Source organism: Perna viridis, chromosome 13, assembly GCF_037379345.1.
Source record: "Perna viridis isolate PV_CMFRI_1.1 ecotype Kerala chromosome 13, ASM3737934v1, whole genome shotgun sequence".
Classification (NCBI taxonomy): Eukaryota; Metazoa; Mollusca; class Bivalvia; order Mytilida; family Mytilidae; genus Perna; species Perna viridis.
In genome coordinates, this window is record NC_142457.1 from 31061651 (window position 1) to 31078985 (window position 17335).

The 17335-nt window shown below is 33.2% G+C and overlaps 1 protein-coding gene across 5 annotated transcripts in view; it reads right to left on the bottom strand.

Annotated features, from left to right (window-relative positions):
- LOC148600311 (uncharacterized) overlaps positions 1-17335 on the bottom strand; it is a 322920-nt gene that overhangs the window by 295747 nt on the left and 9838 nt on the right. For all 5 annotated transcript variants that reach the window (XM_088557824.1, XM_088557823.1, XM_088557826.1 and 2 more), the window contains exons 3-12: positions 14426-15939; positions 12431-12493; positions 11851-11965; positions 10338-10428; positions 9499-9606; positions 8184-8297; positions 6833-7010; positions 6114-6334; positions 4570-4692; positions 4014-4205 (exon numbers count right to left, since the gene is read on the bottom strand). In XM_088557824.1, the coding sequence (XP_088413950.1) occupies positions 4014-4205; positions 4570-4692; positions 6114-6334; positions 6833-7010; positions 8184-8297; positions 9499-9606; positions 10338-10428; positions 11851-11965; positions 12431-12493; positions 14426-15935 (2715 nt within the window). In that variant the 5' untranslated portion in view covers positions 15936-15939. The remainder of the gene's footprint in view (positions 1-4013; positions 4206-4569; positions 4693-6113; positions 6335-6832; positions 7011-8183; positions 8298-9498; positions 9607-10337; positions 10429-11850; positions 11966-12430; positions 12494-14425; positions 15940-17335) is intronic.

The window sequence follows — 17335 nt, forward strand, 5'->3', positions numbered from 1 at the left end:
TTATACCAAGCACAAAATACCAATATACCAATATTTATGATACAGTGAAGTTATTCATCCCCATTTAAAAATATCTTGACATAAAAGTTCACTTGGGTTGATGAACCACTATTCTCAAGAGTAATACAGTCTGGTAATATATATGAAAGTAAAATAATTCATATTGAAAATTGGAATATTTCCTTTTTCAGGATATTTAAGCATTTTTCAATCAGATCTGGTGTTGTCTTTTTTTTAATGCTGGGATTTTCTTGAACATCTGGATGATGTAAATTGTTAGTATTTTTTTATGTCTCTTCTAAGTTGCTCTTCTTTATTTTGTATTTGCAATTTATATTAGAATATTTGGACACATCTAGATAAAACCAGCACAAAAAAAGTTAAATATTTCAAGGAAAAGTAGTTAATCAATAAAATTTGTTAATTATCTTCCACCTAGATAAGTCACACAAAAGACAAAATTCAGTTACAAAACAATTCATATCTTTACAGTAATTCAAAAATTGCTTTTGTTTTTTTTTTAAATGATATTAAGTAACCCTAAACATATCTAGAAAAATTGAGGAAAGTTCACTTGTGATACCCCTGCCAGGAAGTGTATCATAGATATGAAGTCCCTGTCCCCACTCCCGTCCACAGAAACCATACAGGAAACCCTACAAGTCATTCAGATGGAAAAACAAAATAGGAGTTACACAATGGCATCATGTGATAATGAATTTATAAATGTTTCATATAATTCCATTGAGCAATTTTAAAGGAGTTACAAATTAGAAGATGGTCCCCTACAGGTCAATCTATGTTAAAGAGCATGTTTTGCATTAGGAAACCCCATGAATTTAATGCAATCTAACTTTTGTATGTGTATGAATTGGTAATTCCTTCTTCTTGGTCTAACTCTTACACACATCTCAGATAATAGGCAGTTATCTATTAAAGTGTAAACAGACAAATAGCAGTAATATGTCAGTTAGAAGACAGAAATAAATTAATTCAAAATTAAAAAAAAAGAAGACAGAAATAAATTAATTCAAAATTTAAAAAAAAAAAAAACAACTAAAAATCATATTCCAAATTTTTTGAATTAATAAAAAAAAACCATAAAAATCATAAATGAAAAAAATGGAAAAAAGGAAAACAATTTGTTGTTTCATTTTGAAGAAAATATAATTTTTGATTCTCTGACAATCTCATATAAACTTAAACCACAAAGATAACTAATTTAAGGAGGTAGACCTAGGGTAAGGGACACAACTCTTACAAATAATTGGAATGTTTGTATTAAGCATTTTACCTCAATCTCATGTAAGCATCAAAGTAACTTGGACTCATTTCATTCTGTTTCAAATGAAAGCTTGATAGGCTTTGGTGAAATTGATTATGATACATGTACAAACATATCACTGATTTCAAGAGTTATGTCCCTTAACCTAGGTCTACTTCCCTAATTTAGAGCATACAACTTGAATCAAGCTAAAACGTTATTTAGAAGATAGCATGACACTCTTATTATACAAAGTCCTGTTCACTTTAATTTTAATTTAAATAATCAAATTGACAAAGTATATCCTAAAATAATACAGCAAAGTAACAATAGTGTTTATAAAGCAAAAGACACAATATGACAGGTAAAAAATTTCCTGAGTTAATTTTTATTCACACTTAAAGAAAAATTAACATATAGGACATTCAATGATGATGTATAGGGGGCAGAATTCTGTCTTTTCTTGATTAAATGACAACCACCTAATGAACTGCCATATGTAGCTATATGGACAAGGAGATTAAATTTTCAACCATTCCAAATGAATGGTTGATTCCAAATGAAACTTAATCTACGGCAGATAGAATGTTTGAATTTTCTTTTCGCCCATATAACTATCAAAGGAGATTTATCAGATGATTGTCATTTAAGCAAGCAAAGGCTGACACTATCCTCTGAATATCATCACTGTTTGTGCTATAAAATTACTCTACTTACTGATTGCTTTTTCTGAAAGTGTAACCTCTACCACTTAGAATAATTCTTATATATATACATTCAGTAATGTGTTCAGATTTTTTTTCATAAGAGTCTCCCTCCAGCAGGTTTTGGCAGGGACAGAAATTAAAATTTGCTAATAGTAGCCTCCTGGGCCCATACTTTTAAAAAAATGGTAGCCAGAATCAAAAGTTAGGGCCCAGGTACCTTGTGCGAGGCCCTCATTGCAGGCCAAACCTAGTAGGGGGCATGCCCCCCAAGAAAATTTTGAATTTTTGAAAGCAAACCCTGCATTCTGAGAGTACCTGGAGACCTTTTCAGAACCTAAAAAGAACAGCATTTTTTCACTCTAAATTTTCTTTTTTTATATTTGGTTTCAAATTTTTTCTAATTTTAAAAAGTTTTAAGTGTTTAACATTTGGATTATTTTCTTATTTCAATTTTGTTTCTTTTATTAGCATTGTAAATAAGTAAAGCCTTGTCGTGTCCCTCAGGTTTTTGATGTTTTTGGATATGATCCAATTTAAAAGATATACAACCACAAAAAAACTAATTCAGTTTTATCAGCATGGGCCTGACATACCAGGCAAACCAAGCCATTGTTGGTTAGCTTAAGCCACCAGCGCCCATTTTCCCACTCTGTCATACAACTTCTTGCCCTCTTTTAAGATTCACAATTGGAATAATATTTTTGTTTGTCTTCAGCTGTTTTTCATTTTTTTCAAGGGTTTCACCCCTTCATAAATTGGAAATGCAAATCGTTAAAAACTCTGATTGGATTATGGAGAAGTCCATAAATGCGATAAATCTCCGCTTATGACATACATATATTTAAGTTTAAATAATTAGTCATGCTTTAAACATTTAATAGAAATGATTAAAAATCATTCTCGGCCAAGTAAAATTCAAGTTTTTATATGCTTAAAAACCTCTACAACTTAAAAGCTGTTTCTTAATTGAAATTATATGCACATTAATGAACACTTTACTGTCACTCTTACTGGATTCCAGAAATTGTAAAAGAAATTAAGGACCAGTTTTAATACTGTTTACGTTTCAATTTTAAATTTTTCATGAAAGCTTCGGATCCTTTACCAAAGAAATGTAATTGCCCAATTGACATTTTTAAATCTGTCGCCAGCTGGGCTCCTGTAAAACTTCTTTTTAATAACCCAGCTGGTGTATTAGTTACAGTGGGTGAGTAGGCAACAGTTAATTTCTGTCTATTTAAATAAATGTTTGAAATAATATTGAGAATTTGGGACCAAGAAAAATCTTAGAATAGTGTTTTTTTTTTCATTTTTTTTATCTTAAAATCTGCATGATGTGGCTATAAGAATAAATTTATTTTTCAATCTTTTGTACTGTTATAAATCTTCAAGAAAAATTCCCAATAATTCCTTACTAATTCACAGAATTATTTTCAGAAGACAAAAAAATTCCACTAGACTTAATACAATGTCCACCATTTTGTTTTGAATGTTAGAACCAGTAATTAAGTTATTTAAAAAAAGTACTTTTTAAAATATTTGTTCCAGACTGACAACATTCAAATGCATTCTAAAATAAACAAGGACAAAAGCAATGAAAAACCTGAATACCTTGAGCAATTTCAGTCATATTTTAAAAATACTGGTCTTGACAGTAGCACTACTGATCTCATACCATGATGGTTAGTTTTTCTATAAGATCCATTTACCAAGTCAAACAATTTTTATTAATTTACTAAATAAAAGCATCGATAAATGCAGACTTACACAAGGTTCCAATTTCAATACAAATCTAACTAGGCTACTGAGTAATTTAAATAGCTCCATAGGAAGAAATCTACCTTACATTACACCAATATGTCTTACATAATTACCACTTTTGCACACTGTCTTTTAACTTCGAATGGTTATTTAAATTACTTAGTAGTCTACATAGATTTCTATTAAAATCAGTACCAGTCTATTTCAACTTGCAGTAAGAGAAAACTGTGGTCAGGACAATAGACCATAATGTAATTTAACAAAGTTTCTGGATTCTATACCTCAGCAGCCAATCTATGGAATCGTACTGATGTAATGAGCAGATTTCTACGTCTCTCAAGTCGACTGGCAAAACTTCGGAACACAGTGTCCATATAGTCTCTTATAGATCTGACATCTTCAGTACCAGAGGTATCTTCAGCTATTAACTCATCAGCTCTATGTCGCATTTCAGCATATTGACCATAAGTATCCTAGCAACAAACAACAAAGGTTTTATAAGTATCCAAGTAACAGAAGTTTTTTTTTTTTATCAATTACATGCTTCAAACATTTTAAGCTACTTAGCAGATAACTTTGAATTTGACTCAACATGATAAAAAAAAATTACTTCTTTCATATGTTTCGAAAACAGAAAGCATTTTTAGCACAAGTTAAAAATTGAATACAGTAAAAATTGTATTAAATATTTTTGTTGATTTCTTTGGTTTTCAAGGACTTCATTTTTTTTATTCCATGTACACAGTATTATGCTTCCCATACTTGTTATTTTTTCCTTTGCTTTGTTTTTTCCTTCATTTGTATATTTTAGACTATTAAAACTTAGCTTTAACTTACAGTGCATTTTATTTCCAGTTCTTCATGTCTTTTTCTCAGTTCATCAGCAGTTTCATAAGAATCACCAATATCTGTCTGTGATGCTAAAAGTTTCTCTCCTGGTCCTAATATCCAACTCAGGATCTAAAATGGATATATTCAAACATAAAAATTAGCAAGATAAAAATCTGAAAGTAAGTCAAATTACCAAAAAATTGATCAAAGACAGAAATGCCCGGGTTGCTGTAAAGTAAGTAAGTAGAACAGTAAGTAGAAGTGTGATCTGAAATCGCACCCCCTATATGGGACCCAATACCGAAGTTACCTATGATATAATTGTAAAGAAAAATGTTACGAAAATATTTTCCCCGCCTCCCCGCTGCCCAACAACCTGACCGACATTCACCATTATATAAGGAGATTTACACTAGTGCAGCCAAGCCAAAAGAAAAAATACATTAATAACTTCAATGAAAGACAAGATCCAGTTGATGAAACAGGGGTAAACTATCAAAATATAATCTATCAAAGACATGTTTTATTATGAAATTTTTGTAGTTTCACATTTTTTTATTTTCATTTTAATAGTTGATTTTGATTGTGGTAAATTGTAAATGAGACTACCCTTTTCCACATTAATGAGACTACACTTTTCCATGTTAATGAGACTACCTTTTTCCACGTAAATGAGACTACCCTTTTCCACGTTAATGAGACTACACTTTTCCATGTTAATGAGACTACCTTTTTCCACATAAATGAGACTACCCTTTTCCACATTAATGAGACTACCCTTTTCCATGTTAATGAGACTACCTTTTTCCACGTAAATGAGACTACCCTTTTCCACGTTAATGAGACTACCCTTTTCCATGTCAATGAGACAACCCTTTTCTACGTTAACGAGACTACCCTTTTCCATGTCAATGAGACTACACTTTTCCACGTTAATGAGACTACACTTTCCCATGTTAATGAGACTACCTTTTTCCACGTAAATGAGACTACCATTTTCCATGTTAATGAGACTACCCTTTTCCATGTAAATGAGACTACCCTTTTCCATGTACAAATGTATATAGACTCAACAGGGGCAGATCCTTACACTTTAAATAGGAGAATTGCCAGCCGGGGTTCCTCAGAAAAAGAGGGTGCTAAGACATTATTTACCATTTTGTGTCAACTGACAAATTTTCCAATGAAAAGGAGGAGTGCCAATCCCCATACCACCTGGATCCGCCACTGCTCAACATTAGTGACAAAAGAATAATAATCTTAACAGATTATAAACTTTATTTTTAAGACTCACTGTTGTGGAGAAAAACATTTTTTGTCTCACGTTCAAAACTGCAATCACTGAATATGCAACTGACTTAACTCACTGATTTAATATGATTCTGTAACCCTAAACTTTACTCACACATTTGAATTATCTATAACTCTGTACCTAACACACATATTTATGTGTATATATATATATCTGTTTTATACCTTACCCATTGCATTGATATTTATCTCTATAGCCCTGTATTTTACTCCCTGATTGTTATCAGTACTTTACTCACTGATTTAATATGCCTCTGTAACTCTTCAAACTTCTGGTTAGTAACCCCTGACCTGTCCTGGTCCTCCAGTAGTCCTTGTAGCTTATCAATCCTGTTCTCCATGTACTGGATCAGCCGCTTGACCTGTTTCTGAGCCTCGAGATGATCGAGGGTACTGACTGGTTCCTCCTCACCCTGGTGTCTGTCTTCCTGCTGCTGTAGTCGGTTCAATAGCTCTTTACCTAAAATAGAGGATTGTGGTTAAAATGAAATGTTATTTTGGTAAATCTCTACCATGAATTAAGGTTTAAAGTAATGGGTAAAATTACATCAAAAGTTCTGACTTGTAACATAACACTAAATTATCTAAGCAAGTTAATAGCAAGGGAAAGAGTTGTCTTGATCAGTTTTCAAATGTTTTTTTACAGTTCTAACTTTTCTTTTAATATGCTCATTGCACTCTTATTAAAACATAATCATTGCTTTTCCAGTTTCTTAGCTATTTGTGACAGTGACTTGGTTGATTGAAAAAACAATCAGTATATGTTTTGAAGTGATATGGTATTAATTGCTAAACTAAAAGATCATCCAAAACCATATAAGTATGGTATGGTATTTTGAGAAAGATATTTCAATGATATGGTAAACAGACATAGTTATGCCACAACCTATAAAACTGTGAATGAAGGCCTGAGAACTAGAAAATTATTCTTTGTTTGCCAGACATAATATATACATACCATCTCTTATCACTTGAGATGGGACATGTCTTATTTCCTGTTGTAGATGTTTATGCTGTCGTACTGACTCCATTGGACTTGACGGTTCCTGTCGACTTAGTGTCTGTTGAATCTGGTATTCAACATTATCAAGATGATTAGAAGCAGCTCGGGTTTCTCTGATAAATTTCTCAAGGTCCTGAAAAGACAAGCAAAAATATGTCTCAACATCATTCCTATGAGTATTATTTTCACTAGTGTCCTATGAGTATTATTTTCACTAGTGTTCTATGAGTATTATCTTCACTAGTGTTCCATGAGTATTATCTTCACTAGTGTTCTTTAGCATGGTTACTGGTCATGTTCAGACATTTTTGTCACATTTTTTAAACACACATTAAAATGTTATTTTTGAAGTTTTTATGAAATCTTTGTTATCTCTTCAGTGTCTTTAATGGATAAAAACTACTTAGAGTAAGACAAAACCTATGGAAAATCTAGAGAAATTTGTTTCATGCCAAAGTTTTAAATGCTTATATCTCTTAACAAACACACTGATCCATCTATTTTTTTCTTATTTTGTTGTATACATAAAAGATCTAAAAGATTTCACAACCCTTTGAAATAAATACAGCAGCAAAGATCCTTAACACTGATATATTTTCTTTAAAGCCTGAAATGTTCAACCAAAATCTAGCATAAATCTAATCATTACAAATATATGTATTTCAACTGGTACACTCCAAGGAAATAAAGAGTGCCTTTTATGTGAACATAAGTACACTACAACCTCAATGCAAAATTCTATCTATTAAGAAGGTAGACCTGGGGTAAGGGACGTAACTCAGTGATATGTTTGTATCATATTCAATTTCACCAAAGCCTATCAAGCTTTCATTTAAAACAGAATGAAATCAGTCCAAGTTACTTTGATGCTTACACGAAATTGATGTAAAATTCTCAATACGATTGTTCCAATGATTTGTAAGTGTTGTGTCCCTTACCCTAGGTCCACCTCCTTAAGACATGCTTTAAATATCTTGTGAGACTTCAGCCATGGTAAACCATTGATAAATGTATGACTAAATTCACAGACAAACATATGACTAATACCACAGTTAGTCTCATGTCAAATGTCAAAGATAAGTTTTACCTAATTTTACCAATTAACGTTCCAGTACAATTTTGCTCAACAATGGTCGCAATGATAAAACAATGATAAAATGAAGTCAAATTATTAATATAATTTTTTAAATTATTGTAAACATTAAGATTGAATCTAGGATTTGTAGCCACACATGACAAATTAATCATCTTCAGTAAATTTAACATTAAAATAAGATAACAGTTTCAGTTACTTCCAGTCACCTACCAATCTATTTTTTAACCAATCACTATGGTAATAGAGTAATGTACCACCAAACATTCTTGTCAACTGGTTCCTGTCCACAAATGTGTATAGTCGGGTAACAGACACAAACTGAGGCTGAAAAATAAGCAGACATGTGAAGTGGGTTAATTGGCCTAAACCTGACTTTAATATAAAATTCAGTGGTACTTGAAAGGCATACTTTATCATGGATCTATAAAATAAAGTTTTTCAAAGATAAATGTTTAACTGCTGAAGTTTTAGAAATGTCCTGAAAGTTAATTTTGAGTATACTTAACACAAATTGGACAACTGCAAAAAATTGACAAAATGACAACATGAAGTTTTTGTGATAGGTATACCCCCACTAGCACAGGAAGCTTTTGTGATAGGTATACCCCCACTAGCACAGAAGGTTTTGTGATAGGTATACCCCCACTAGCACAGGAAGTTTTTGTGATAGGTATACCCCCACTAGCACAGGAAGTTTTTGTGATAGGTATACCCCACTAGCACAGGAAGTTGATACCAAAAAGCCTATAATGTTTTCCCCTATTATATAAAGCAAAAACCACATTTGGGATCAATCTGTTCAGTAGGAGCCAGTTGCACCCTCCCATCTTTTTGTCCAAAAATTTGTTAATTTCATTTTTATTATTGCCAAATATGCTCAATGATAGTCTGAAGATGTTGTTTATTCTTCTCCCCCTTTTACAAACCTATGAATCTGTGTATGTTCTATCTCTCATTACTTATACTTCTCATTGATAAACCCCTCAACTAATATAAAATCTTTCCATCCTGTTGCTATTGATTCTATTTTTTGTTTTTTATTCTTTTACCTCTATACTAGGTCCATGTCTCCTACAGCTATTACTTCTCCTTTCTATTCCACTCTATATTAGGTCTATCTATTCTGCAGCTACTACTTCTCCTTTCTATTCCACTCTATACTAGGTCCATGTCTCCTACAGCTATTACTTCTCCTTTCTATTCCACTCTATATTAAGTCTATCTCTATGGCAGCTACTAGGTGTATCCATCCTTTAACTATTGCACTTTCTCTCTCACCTCGATATCAGGTCTATCTCCTGCAGCTATTGATACTACTCCTTTCTTTTCATTTTATCTCTGTATTATCTTTCCTACTGCTATTACTTATACTTCTCCCTTCTATTCCACTAACTTCTATATTAAATCTATCCCTAATAAAGCTATCACAACTGCTAATACTTCTCCTTTCTCTCTCCCTTACCTCTATATCAAGTATATCCCTCCTGCAGCTGTTACTACTACTTCTCCTTTCTTTCTCCCTTACCTCTATATTAGGTCTATCCCTCCTGAAGCTGTTACTACTACTTCTCCTATAAGCTGTACTGTCCTGCTTGACCACAAGAAGTTGTTTTAACAAGTCTCCTAGAGATTCCTAAAATGACATAAATTCCATAAATAATTTATATAATTATTGTTCACATCATATGAACAACATAACTCAATTATGATAAAGGTTTACCCTTGTTATGTAATAAATGTTTGTTAAAATTCCTGAATTTAGAAAAAAAATTATCTTGCAATTTGCTTTACTTAATTGGACAATTATATATTGTTTACAATTATAATTGTACATGTAAGTAGGGAATATGGAATCTAGATTTGCTCAATTCAGGCTTTGGATACAATAACAAAAATTAACCATCCTTTAGACCTTCTAGAATCAATATGCTTTTAAACTCTTTTCAGCAACCTTCCTATAATGTAAGAAGAGTATATTTTTATTGATTGATTGATTGATTGATTGATTATGGTTTTGGCAGATCTTTCGTGCATTTCAGAACAAGATCTAACAGATCTTGATTTGTACTAGTCCGACAGGAGGAGCCGGATCTTTATTATGCTAGCTCACTGAAATAGCCTGCAGGTAGGCATCCCCACAGGGACACATCATTCTGGCTCTGAGCCAACCAGTTGTCACTATATCCCTTTAAATACCAACTGTTAGGTGATGAAGCAGTAAATACTAATTTTTAAGTCTTTGGTGTGACTCAATCAAGGATCAAACTCATGACCTCAAGCAATCAAGGTGAGTATTGCTACCCTGAAACCACCAAGGCAAGTAAGTATATTTTTTTAAGAACATACAGATATACAAGAACTTACCTTTAAACAGCCAAGAACAGTAACCAGGTTAGACCAGGAACCATCTCTACTGTCTATTATAACAGTTATCCCCCTTCTCTTGGACTCTTCACTGTAAAGAAACAAAAAAAGATCAATCAATGTTGTTAAAGCCAAATGGAAATGAAAAAAAAACAACACAGCAGCTTTCAAATTTCAAGCTGATCCATTTGGACAACTCATTGTTTCTATTGAGGTCCATTCAATCTTCTGCTTTCTGGAAACCTCATAATTTTTGCAAGTTTTCTAAACCTGACACAGTATGCATTTTTTGCCCATTTAAATCAACCATGTTCAGTAAAGAGCCCATTTCATTACCATTTGCATATTGATTATGACCATTCAGTTACAACTATAGTGTCTCTATTAATTGTACAGTTCTGCCTAAGAATCATGCATACACAATATACTTAAAATTAGGCCTATCAATTGCTCCATTCAGTCACTGAACAGACAGTTGAATGGAGTGTGGTTAAATCCTAAATCCAGTGACTGAATAGAATAATTGATAGTTCTAATCTCAATTAGACTGATGCAAAAGTACACCACAATTAGATAAACATTACTGTGAAAGTACTATTGTTTGTGGGGTTCCAATTTTCGTGGTTTTCGAGTGTAGGCCAAACTATGAAATTTCATTCCCAACAAAAAGAAGATTAACATTGATGTATATACTGGAAAACTAAAAACCAAGAATTCAAGATTCCACAAATTCCTGTTTCTTCTCTAATCCACAAAAATTGGTATCCACAAATTAAAGTACTTTCACAGTACTTTGAATTAAATGACGTAAAAATGACTAGATTCTATTAAAAATTTTTAATCATGAAAGGGTAAGTGAAAGTTAAGTTTACTTATTCTCCACAGTTAAATTTTAGTTACCTTTTACCTCCAAAAAAGTACATAAAAATTCACCTATAAAATTTGTACACCATTTTACACAATAACCAGCCAAAAATTTTTAATTCAATTCAGCAATTCTTAGAAATTAAACACTTCATGAATTGACCTTTTAATCTAAACTTATTTTTATCCCCTTAATACTGTGGTACTTAGAGAAGTAGTGACTACCAATTTTGAAGTATTTAGTGTGACTTAGTCCGGGATTGACCTCACGAGCTACTACACCAAAGGCGAGCAGCTATCCAGAAATCACAAAGGCAGTTAAGAAAAAAAAATTTACATTTAGGTAATTCTAAATTTCATGGAAGCCATAACTACAAACCAATCCTCACAAATACAATTGTAATGGTAATCTCAAAAACCGAGCCTACAAATATTTTTTCATCAGAACACTGTAAACGTACTAATATATGGACAGAAAACCGCGAAAAATAGTACATGCAAAATTGATTTTAACATTATACAACGCCAATCATTTTTTGAAACAGCGAAAACTGATACCCCACGAATATGTTGATACTGTGTTTACAGTAATCCAGTAGATCATTTAAAGCAATAAGATAATGATAGTGTCAGTGTCTGCACACATTACCTGGGTATCTGGGATAAGTACTTCAGACATGTTGTGACATCATCTGCAGAAAAGTTAACTTTCGATTGGTGTGGTGGGAATGTAATAACTGGTCCTCCTTGTCTGTCTCTACCTCCTATAATAAACATATATTGTAATGTAGGTAAATCATGAGGGAAGTGTAGTAAAAGTCAGGGGAGATAATCATTAAAAGGGAATGTAATAACTGGTCTTCCATGTCAGTCTATACCTTCTATAATAAACATTGCTCCATTATAATTAAGTAAATCATGTAGTAAAAGTCAGGGAAGATCATTTATGGAACTAGAAATGTCTTCTCTGTCAATAGTCTAAGGTAAGTGTAGTAAGATATTTTTTCATAGTTTGTCTTTGACAAACTACTTATTCTATCTATACTCATAGAAATGTAAAACCCAAATTTTTTTATTTTTTTCTCGCAAATACAAAACTTTTACAAACCATCAAAAGAGAAGAGAAGTACTTCCACATTACATTTACAGAACTACACTTTCCTGTCATCAGGGTAACATGCGGGGAGTGTGGAAAGAGTCAGGGGAGATAATTCTTAAAATGTATTTACCTGTCAGGCAGACAATTTCTTTCTCTAGAATGTCTATGATATGTGATGCTTCCATGGCACGAGCTGAAAATGAAAGAAAATATTTTTTACAACTTTTACCCAAACACTCAGTCTATACATACATATTTATACGATATTATTCTAATACTTTAATACTATTTCTTCATCAGTGATATATTACATTTTTGAAATAAATAAAATAATAACAAGTGTGACTAACAATCCTAAAAAAATTGAACAATATCCACCAAGTGGTTTCAAAGGAGTTGTGTGCACAATTGTGTCTTGATGGATGTACAGACACACAGACAGTAGTATTACTACAAAAATATGCCAATAACATATTTAAGTTCATGTCCATATAAGCACCAGGCAGGTGGTAATATACATGTACATGTGCCGCAGGCCTTTCATTGAGAGGTGGTACCAGGTACCTTTACCCTTCTATACTGAAAGGTACCTCCAGAATTTTAAAATTTCATTTATTTTTATTAAGCAAAATGATGAAAAGTACCTCCTCAGAGGTTTCATTATTTTTTTGCAATGCAGGTACTTTTGGTTTTGTAGGAGGTACTGTTCAGCATTTTGTTTAATAAAAATGTATGAAATTTTAAAATTCTGGAGGTACCTTTCAGTAGTTTAGAAGGGTAAAAGTACCTGGAATCGCCTCTAAATGTAGAAAAAACTCTTTACTCAAATGACTGCATGGGTGCAATGTGGAGATTAATGATAATTACTATCTGGTTATTTGGGAAATAAAAATGATAGGAAAATCTTTTCTAACCAATTTTTAAATGAATAAATTTGTCTTCATACCACCATGTACCTGCATTATTAAAGTACCATTCTGTGCAATAATCAGGCAATGAGTAGCATATCATTTTTCTCAATTTGGTCTTTTTTGCCTCAAACATTTAAATACATCTAGAAAATAACTGAAAAGCTGTTTAAATTTATCCTGAAGCATTGTTAATGTAGATATTTTTTGACAGCTTTTATAAAAAAAAAGTTCTGAAAAATTTTCCCACCATTTTTCCATAGTGCATTTCAATTAAATTTGACCTATCAATATCTTCAAAAAAACAAACTTTACACTTGGACAGATATTTCTTGAGGATATGAGGTATAAACACTTGAATAATGCAATAAAATCTCTGCACATTTTTTCTTCATGTGCCACACCTTATACACATTTTGCCTGATTCTTAGATGGAAAAGTACTTAAAGTGTGTAGAAATGTTCTTGATGAAAATTGAATACATCACCAAGTATGTAAGAAAAAAAGGTAATGCATTATATTTTAAAAGTATCATCATTACTATAGGAGCTGCCTAATTCTTAGCTTGATGAACTTCAATACTGATTCTTTTTTAATGCAGGATGGGACATAATTATTGTACCTGCCTAATTCTTTAATACATCAGTACTTCATTCTTTAAACTCGATCATATCTAAATAGTGGTCTTTGTAAGACTCATGCAAATTCTGTAATATGTGATACACCAAAAAACAGTCTACACATATGTATATTTTTGTTATTTTGCTTTATAGGACTATATGATGAATGTACCCTTATTCATTTCAATTTGTCTGCTCTTAGGAAATATTCTTAATTGAAAATCCAACAGTTTCTATTGTATTTAAGTGTCATTTATTTTGAACTCTACAGTGCATTCTTTACATTTTTCATCTCCTCAGAACAAGGGTTATATGAAAAGCCACATGCTAATTTCTGTTTACCATAACATCTAAAACAAAATGTCAAAAATATGTAGGCTTTCCATCCATGAATCACATTTTGCATGAATCTTATCAGGAGTGCTACTTAAAAATTCTGGCAGTTACATGTACATGCATATATTGGAAAAAAATCAGAAGTATAAAAATGGAGCAGTTTTATCTTTTTTTTTACTGCAGTGGAGACATTCTGGAGTGGAAAATAGTCACTCAAATATTAACTGAAATTTCCATTAATGGTAGTGAATGTAACCTTACCATCAGGAATAGGATGTGAATTAGAAAGACTGCTGGCTCTGGAATTTTGACTGTATCCACTCTGTTGAGTTCTTGCCACTGATCTCTCACTCTCATTTCTAGACAATTTTGGCGTCATTCTATGGTCTCGGTGATGAGAAGCTTGGCTCTGAGATTGGGATAAATGTGACTGGTTATAGTCTCTGTTTTGATTCTCAGGCATCGATTGCTCCGGATAGTTTTGATCTCTATGCATTGTGTCATCAACCCGGTCTGCATACCTGGCATGGCCCTGGGATGGTTGTCTACTGTGAGTTTGATATGGGGGAGGAGGTTCACTATCTTGTCTAGTGTAAATTGGCACTTGTGTGACAGATGTTTCACTTCCGTATCCAAGGCTACGATTTTGTTCATTAGACAACTGGTCTCGCCTTAATGTGCTTGCCGCTGAAGGTGCACCTTCATCCATTTGAGGAACATGCTGCCGAGACTGTCGAAGTAGAGTGCTTGTTGCTGAGGGTGCACTATCCATATGTCCTTGACCTTGGTTATAATGAGGCTGGCGTGTTAATGTGCTGGAAGCAGAAGTATGTTGGTCATCATATCTATGTATTTCATTGGATGGATGAGATTGTGATGCTAGTGACCTCTGGCTTTCATGTCGTGAAACATTGGACTGGTGAGGAAAATCACTTGGCTGGCCTATTGACCTTTGACTCTGGTGCCGTGACACATAAGGAGACTCTTGATGAGCACCTTGATGTCTGGGCATACGATCTCTGGGAGATGGAGGTTGACGAGACGGTGGACTCAACTCTCTATTGATATTTGAAGATGACTGAAACTGTTCATTCCTTCTTTCAGAAGGAGGCGAAAACTGTCTTTGTAAAGTACTTGATCTTGACTCGTCATGGTGACGAGACATGTAAGGAGATTCTGTAGGCAAGCGGGACTGAGATGCATGAATTGATTGCAATGACTGGTGATATTGTTCTGGATGATTCACAGACCTTTGACTCTCATGCCGAGACACACCAGGGCCAAACATTTGTAATGGCTGACTATTAGAGTCTGGATGATTAACTGAACGTTGGCTTTCATGTCTTGATACATGTGGATTCTGAACACTTTGATCAGAAGTCCTTGAATCATATGAAACATTTGGTCTCTGATCACTGAGGTCATATTGAGAAGTAGACCTATGACTTTGGGGATATTGCCTTGGCAACGACCCATCTCTATATGAATTTTGATCAGAAGCTCTCTGTGATCTGTCCAAGGTTACATTGTCAATTTTCGCTAAACTTCCACTATGAGACACATTAGCATTATAGTTTCTGTTGTCATGGTGATATGGGTCCCTTGTTTCATCTCCTTGGTGACCAGGCACATAAGGTGAAGGTTGACCTCCTGCCCTCTGACGACCTAAAGAATACTGTTGTCTATATTGTTGTTCCTGGTTGTATGGGGGAGCCAGTGAGTGCTGGCTGGACTGCCGAGATAAATTCTGATTACTTCCCTGGTACTGCATTGTTCTGAAATATAAATTAATTCTTTTAAGACAATGAAAGAACAGGACTAAAAGGTATGATACACCCAGCCCTTCTTTGTGTATAAGTGTCATCCTCTGTAAGAATCAAGCAGAGGATGAATCATGGTGAGAAAAAAAACAACACACAAGTCTTTTCATGAAATCTTATTCAAAATGTTATCTGAAATGCAGATATTGCATTCATTTCTTTTTCAAAGTTCAGTAATTCGAGTTATAAATCATATGAAATTTATTGCAATTTGTCATCATCAAAGGGAGATAACTCACAGTCTAGTTTGAACTCTGTGACACTTATAAGACAAACAAAAGGTAAAGTCCCCTGTAATAGACCATAACCTACATGTATGTGCCCACATTATCAAATCTGTGTGGTTTTTTTTTCTTAGAAAGATTTGTTATTTTTCAATTTTGCCTGATTCTAACAGATTTCAGCACTTTTAAAAAGTCCCATAATTAGTACATATAAAAGTGCTTTAAACTGTGCATTCTTTTGGTGTTTGCAACTCAATTTTACTTAAGCACATGCAATATCAAAAGAATTTACTGAAGTATTTTAGAAAACTACATAGAGATGGAATATCTAAGGTACTCAGCATCTGTTGTTTGAAATTCACTCTAGACACTGCAGCCAGCCCTCTCAAAAAATGCAAGAGTCTTGCATCGGGAACAAATGAATGATTTTATGTGATATCATCTGATTGCCATACAAAGTTTTATTTGAAAAGTGTACGAGAATTTTGTAGCAGTTAGAAAGAGACGTAACGAACGTCTGCCGCTGTATTGCCATTTTACTTTATCTGTACTCGATCTTATCCCTTATTGAAAAAACATGATCATAATGGGTTCTTGGGAATAAGTGTACATGGCAGAAGCGTGCACAGGCAACATTATTTCACACAATTTTCACCAGAATTTCACACAATTTTCACCAGAATTGTACATGATTTTCACCTGAATTGAGCAAATTAACTTTGTGACAGAGTTCACATGAAATTTGGGTGAATCAAGCGTTCACTTGACATCCATATTAAATTTTCACATGAAAATCACTTTAATTTTCTGTGAATTTCATGTGAATTTCTTGTGAAGCTTGATTAACATGAAATTCACATGAAAATTACTTGCCTGAGTACTATTCATCTTTTAAATAAAATGATAACGTAAGATGTACAACCCAAAAGGTCAAGGTAGCCCAAAACTGTTAGGTCAAAAAAATAATGTCTGTTTCCAGCTACCCTACCAACCCTAGTTTTTTGTGCCTAGCCTGAACATTTTATGGCCATTTTGGCTCAAGTGATAAGTTGAATATAATGAGAATATGAATGGTGTATATATCAAAGAGACAACAACCCATCAGGGTGAAAATGTCAGCCCAAGGC